Source organism: Entamoeba invadens (genome assembly GCF_000330505.1).
Source record: "Entamoeba invadens IP1 unplaced genomic scaffold scaff_1105074725111, whole genome shotgun sequence".
NCBI classification, from domain to species: domain Eukaryota; phylum Evosea; order Mastigamoebida; family Endamoebidae; genus Entamoeba; species Entamoeba invadens.
The window spans coordinates 133,934-141,378 of record NW_004443550.1 but is presented as its reverse complement, the minus strand read 5'-3'; the positions used below and the strand labels follow the sequence as shown (position 1 = coordinate 141,378).

General features: G+C 27.3%; 1 protein-coding gene across 1 annotated transcript; it reads left to right on the top strand.

Annotated features, from left to right (window-relative positions):
• Positions 1 to 1,869: 1,869 nt before the first annotated feature.
• On the top strand, positions 1,870 to 6,252 carry EIN_291630 (protein serine/threonine kinase, putative; the record flags this gene model as incomplete). Its single annotated transcript, XM_004258767.1, has 1 exon — positions 1,870 to 6,252. The coding sequence occupies one exon, from the start codon at positions 1,870 to 1,872 to the stop codon at positions 6,250 to 6,252; it is 4,383 nt and encodes a 1,460-aa protein (XP_004258815.1).
• Positions 6,253 to 7,445: the final 1,193 nt, after the last annotated feature.

The window sequence follows — 7,445 nt, the reverse complement described above, 5'->3', positions numbered from 1 at the left end:
TATAAGTTGTGTGCGAAGTATTGAGTTATGTCATATCAAATAATGGGATCGAAGTTTTGGAAAAGGCTGGTTAATATTCCGATAAATTCCCAATATTGTACAAAATAATTGAACTGGATTGGTATTTTTTCAAAATTTAGTTGGAACTTAATATTTTTGTTTTTTGTTTTCTAAGAAATATAAAAAATATAAACAAAATTTTAGGGAATTCTAAAAATACGGAAGTACAGACTTTTGATCTACAGTTTAGTAAAAAATATATTAAAAACGATTTTAGTTCACCAATGAAACGATATTAAAATTTTTGTTATTTAAATAAAGTTATTGTCAATTAAAGGTTTTATAGCAAAAATGTATTTTTACCATTTTATATTTTTTACTAATGTTGTTCTAATTTTTAATGATCCTAGTTCATTTTTTTTACTGTATTATTTCATATAATATCAAAATCAATCTTTCAAAACAAAATCAAACAACAAAATATAATTTTTTTATTAAATATATATTTAAACGGCATTACATTGTATAATTAAAATATTAAATTATTATAAAGTATTGTTATTGCATTAATAATAATTTATAATTAAAAAATATATGATAGTGTATAATATAATAACATTGAAAAATCATTTTTAATAATTATTTGATTGTATTATTATATTATACTATAATATATATTGTTTTTAATACTTATTTCTATTGTAACATTATCGATTTATTTTTATTACAATATTTATTAATTTATTTTGTAAAAATAATATATTATATTATATTTATTTTTTTTATTTAAAATATATTTTTCGATTTATATGAAATAATATTAGTTATAACATTTATTTAAAATGTTACAATACACTTTAATATCCAAAATTTTTAAATTTTATTCTTAATGTTAAGTAAAAATAACTAACATTGATTGTTTTCAAGTTATAAGCATTTGCTTATTATTTAAAATTAATCAGACACTTTTATTAATAGTACAAAATTTAAATAACAATTTAATTCTTTTACAACAATACACTTTAAAACCTAACATATAAATATTTTAAAGGTTTTATAAAGAGGTATTATCAATTTAAAAAATATATATAATTTTTTAATTATTTTCAACAATTTGTTTTAATATGGATAATAAATAACATTTAGTGATGCTTTAATACATAACAGTTTAACAAGATTTAAGCGACAATTTATTTAATTATCAGTTTGCCATTTTATAATAATTATAAATTAATTATAAATTAATTATAATTCATATTTTTAATTTAATTCTTAATTTTTAAATTTCCAATCTTACAATATTTGAAGAAAAGATCGTTTATAAACATCATATATAAATATTACTATAATAAATATAATTACAAAAAAACATTACTTTGATTGTTTTACAAGTTAATCAATAATATTTGACTTTATTATATATATACATTTGATTTGTGTTATATATAACTTGATATTACATTTTTATATATCATATTTTTACAATGTTATCAATAAATATTTGAATGTTATAACTTAATGTGGTTATGATTATTGCATTGTATATAATTATATTATTATATTTTGACTTATAATCAAAAAAATAGATAAATATTTGACCACATTTACATTTCCATAAGTTTTGTAAACAACATTAACATTCAAAGTATATGTTTTCATAGTGCCAAAATCAAAACATTTATACATATTATTTTGATATTAATAAATAATAATTGTTATTGTAACTTAAAATTAATAGTTTTATGTAAATGTTATCAATACAAACAATGAAATTGTTTTCATTTGTAAAATTGATAATAAATAAATAATAATAGATTTTGAATTATTATAATATTATACAATTTTATAAACTCAATAATTAATACATATATGGTTATTTATATACTACTATTTATCTTACCTTCTATTGGTCTGTATTGGTGTAAAGATAAACATAAAATAGTTTGTGTGAACACGATAAACGAGTGTTCTTCTATGCATCAATGGAGTATTGAAGGTTCTTACATATCATTGAGTGAAAATGATATTAATTTAATTATTAAATGTGCTAAAGAAACAGAACTTGTTATTGGACTTTCAAACGGAATGAATGTTACAATTAAGTTTGATACAGTTTCAAAAATGTTTAAAGTTGGGGATTTTATGCAAAAGACTGACAACATACGATGTAATATTGTTAACTGTAAATTGTGTTCAAAAGGAAATATAAATTTGTGTTCTGAATGTAATGATGGACATGGGTTATTTTCAAATAATAGTTCGTGTTTGGGATGTATTATTAACAACTGTAAAAACTGTGATAATAATATTTTACAGTGTTCTTCTTGTTTCGATGGTAGTTATATCTCTGGAAATACTTGTATTAAATGTGACGACAAGTGTAAATCGGGGCAATGTAGTACAACACTTGGATGTATCTCTTGTAATGACAATTATTATATTAATGATAAAAGATGTACTCGTTGTGATAACAAATGCTTGGTTTGTAACGGTCCACTTTCCACACAATGTACTAGTTGTACAGAAGGAGTTGCTTATATAGTTGGGAATGAATGTGTTGAATGTGATTCCAATTGTGTTACTGGAAAATGTAATCCATTTACAGGATGCCAAGAATGTATATCGGGTTATTATCCGAGTTTGGGGAAATGCAATAAATGTGACAGCCCATGTCTTACGTGTTATAACAGTGGTAATAATAATTGTGGAAGTTGTATTGATGGTTTGGCACATATAATTGAAACAACTTGTATTGAATGCAAGAATTGCAAACAAGGGTTTTGTGGTAATGAAACAGGATGTTATGAATGTGAAGATTCTTATTATCAAACGGGGTTTGATTGTGAAAAATGTGATACAACTTGTAAAACTTGTGGGAATACAAAAATAAATTGTACTTCGTGTAATGAAGGAACTTTTTTGGACAACACTCGATGTGTTTTGTGTGATGAAAATTGTGAAAATAACACATGTGATGCTGTGAATGGATGTCAAAAATGCATTTTTGGGTATTTTCCAGATGAAAAACGTTGTTCTCCGTGTGATACAATTCCAAATTGTTTAACTTGTAGCCAAACCAACAAAAACCAGTGTACCTCTTGTGGAGATAGGTTCATTGTCGTTAACAATTTTTGTGAATGCCCAAGCCACCTTTACCAAAACACTTCGAGCACTTGTGATGATTGTTATAAATATTCAACCAATTGTAAATTGTGTCGAAATATAATAAATTTTGGAATAAGATGTGAAGAGTGTTTCCCACCATTTGTAACTGTTAATGGAAATTGTATCAAATGTGGAATTAATACAACTTTTATTGGAAACGGATGTGCAACTAACAACAACAATTGTGAAATTCAAAACGGACAAAACGAATGCCTTAAATGTCAAAATGAATTTTATTTACAAAATAAAATGTGTGAACCTTTTGAACACAAAGAATTGTGCAAAACAAACTCGAAAAACACATGTGAAGATTGCGAGAATGGAATAACAACAACAGGGAACTGCGAGGAGTCAATTTGTAAATATTATCACAAAGATAAAACATCAACAAAATGTATTCAATGTAACAAACATTCTAACGTTAACTTAAATGGAATATGTGAAGAGAACAACAAAGATTATTTGTATGACAACAATGTTATTTTCAAATGTAAAGAAGTTCAATATCTTGATAATAACAATTTGTGTTATGAATGTCAAGACGAGCAAACAAACGGTGTTAAATGTAAAATGGTAAATTCAAAAATACACGGAATTCAATGTGATAATTCATTTGTAATTAACATAAAAGAAGATAAATGTTTTGTGAATGATAAATGTGAAACAATTGAGGGAAACGATTGTGTGAGTTGTGTTTCAAACAGAGATTCAATTATTGAAAACAATTGCAAAAATTGTGTTGTGGAAAAATGTTCATTTTGTCAAAATGACAAATGTATTGTTTGTGTAGAAGAATATCTTTTAACAACAACTAACGAATGTAAAACAAAAGAATATTTCAGTTGTCAAAAATCGCACTTAAATAAATGTTTGAAGTGTGAAATATCATTCATGCGAGTTGACGAGATTATTGTTAAAGCAGAATATTGTGAAGTAATAGGCAACAACATCAAATACGCAATGAAATCTATTTCTGTTAAGACACCCGTTGCATTTGAATGCAATGAAGGATTTGTTTTAACCAATGGATCTTGCAAAACAACCAACCAACTTAAACGAGATGAAAATGCAAGTGATGGGTGTAACATTAAAACAACAAAAGGTTGTATTTCCTGTTTTAATGGATATTACAGATCCAATATTACTTGCCATAAATGTGAAAATGGTTGTACAACATGTTTCAATGCAACTCATTGTTTGTCTTGTCGTCCCATATTGGAGTTCTTGAATAAAGACAACAAATGTCAATCAACAGAAGATTTTTTCCTTAAGTGCAAAAAGGAGATGCCAAACATGGTTGGGTGTGCAATTTGCCAAGAAGGGTATTACAGAAAACAAAATGATTGTGATGCTTGCCACTATTCGTGTGCTGTTTGTAAAGATCTCAATTCCTGTATAACATGTAAACCAGAATTCTTTTTAATACCATCAGAATCGTTGGTGTGTCAAAATTATTCAAGTTTGGTTGGGTGTTTAGAAAAAACACCGTTTGGGTGTAAGAAATGTGATAATGGGTATTACATTGACTCCAATGTCCCTCGTTGCAAAACGTGTATGAACAACTGCTCTTTATGTTTAAACCAATACACATGCAACGAATGTCAAAACGAGAATGTGTACATTAACTCGACTTGTGTTCATTTTTCTCAAATCGAGTTTTGTATTGAAGCGAAAAGAGATTTGTGTTCAATGTGTGTCGAAGGCAAGAAGCCGAGTTATGATGGTCTTTCTTGTACAAACAAAGTGAATTTGGGATTGGCCATTGGTCTTCCGGTTGTTTTTGTGATAATAATAGTCACTTTAATAGCGTTGTCAATTGTTGGAATATACTTATTGTTTTCACACAACAAAGAGGAGAAGAAAATGTTGAACGTTTGTGTATTTAAAATAAACCGTTCAAATATCATGTTTTATAAAGTAAATGACTGGCTTGTAGTCAACAAAGAAAAAATGTTATTTATTGACGAAAGCAGTGCTAATAATGAAATCACTGTCAACAAAGAAACTCGTGAATTGTTATGTGTTGGGAACAAATCTAAAAATCCAATGAAAATTCAATTCAGTGTGATGAAAGGGTGTGATTACTACACAATTCGCACCGAACCCGCTTTGGTAAATTTGAAGAGTGGGGAAGCCTGTGAATTTGAAATATTTATAAAGCCGCTATGTTCTTGTAACATCGAGGAGAAGATTGTTTGTGTTGGTCTTGATATCAAGAAAGGTGTTGAAACGACAGAAAATATCACAATCAACGCGAAGACACAAATGACAACACGACTTGATTACCACGAATTAAAAGAAGAGAAAAAACTTGGAGAGGGTTCATTTGGGATAGTTTATTTGGGTGAGTTCAGAGGACACAAAGTTGCGATTAAGAAATTGAGAGAAGGGTGTGATGACGAAGCAAAAGTTCATGAATTTGAGAAGGAGGTTTCAATGTTGGACAAATTCAGGTGTGAGTATTTAGTTCACTTCTATGGCGCCGTATTTATTCCAAACAGAATCTGTATGGTCACAGAATTCGCTGAATATGGCAGTTTAAATGACTTGATGAAGAAGAAAAGAGAACAATCGCCTTGCATGGCAGTCAAGGTGAAATTCATGTTAGACATGGCAAAGGGAATTAGTTATTTACACAACAATGGCATAGTCCACAGAGACATCAAGCCAGACAATTTATTGGTTTTCTCATTGGATTTGGGAGCAACAGTTAATGCCAAAGTAACTGATTTTGGGTCTTCAAGAAATATTAATATGTTAATGACGAACATGACTTTCACTAAAGGAATTGGTACTCCTGTATATATGGCACCTGAAGTGTTAAAACAAAAGAAATACAAGAAAAGCGCTGATATCTTTTCATTTGGAATAACATTCTATGAAACATTGAACTGGTGTGAAGCTTATGACAAAAATTTGTTTAAATTTCCATGGAAAATAGCCGAGTTTGTGATTTCGGGAAAAAGACTTGAAAGAAAAGAAAGTATGAGTGAAAATCAATTCAAATTGATACAGAGATGTTGGAATCAACAACCAGAAGATAGACCAAAAATTGACGAAATTGTAGAAGTTATCAAAACGCTTTAATAAAAAGTTTAATACAGCTTTTTATTTAAAATTAACTTTTCGATACAGGGGAAAAGTTGTTTCATTTAAAAAACAAAAAAGTACACAATCAAAAAAGCTTAAAACAAATCACAAAAAAAATTTCTGTTAATAATTTTATTTTTTGTCTAACATTTGGACAAAAACAAAGTGTTATTCATTTTTTTGAAATTTTTATTAAAATATTAAGGAGAGCTTACCCAAAGATGGATTTTCAAGTAAAAAACTATTTTTATCAATTAACTAATTATAGATTTTTTTTTTGAATTTAGCTGTCATTTGACAGGCTGAATCTTTTACTGTTATAATGTTAACAAATAATCATACAATAACTTTAATTTCAAAAAGAGACACGATGACCTCAACAAATGTACCAATATGGGTTGACGAACAGAAAAATATACTAGACTTGTTTTTAAATAAAAACAAAAGAAACCAAACACACAATTATCGACAATCAAACATCGAAGAAGCCAACATTTGGACGCAACTCAACTTTGGTTAACACTGAAACAAAACAAAGAAAGTGGGAAGGCAAAAAAGAAACAAAGTTCAAAGTTAAACAACCCAATCTTACAACGAACAAAAAGAAGTTGTTGGTCTCGAATCTTATTACAAATCAAATACACGATTATTATTTGATTTAGTTGATGGTAATGGTGATTTAAAAATGGAAGTTAATGAAAACACTATTGTTTCAACTGGAATGAGTCAATTTTTAATTAGTAAATTCCAGTCAAAACCCCAACAAAAACTGATTTAGTGAACATTTTCGAAAAAATGAAGTTGTGCTGATTTCATGGAATAAAGAACAATTTCAATAATAATGGTGAAATTGAAAAGGAAATTATCGAAAGTGAAGAAAGAGTGAATTTTATCGACAAATTAAGTGACAATAAATTTTTAATGTATTGAAAAAAATTAAACAAAGCAGAATTCGAAGAGTTATTTAATTGATGATCATCGTCAACCGTTTAACTGAAAGGTTCAATTGACACTTTGATATGTGTTTATTCTCCGTATGATGATTGTAAAACTTTAACATTCCACAAATTAAGAGCTCAAAACTTATTAAGTTTTTTTGTTACTTTGTTGTTACATCACAAAAAAACGTGAATCATTTGGTGAAACAATGATGAAAGATTTTAATTGAAAGAATTTTTATTTTTCTAAAA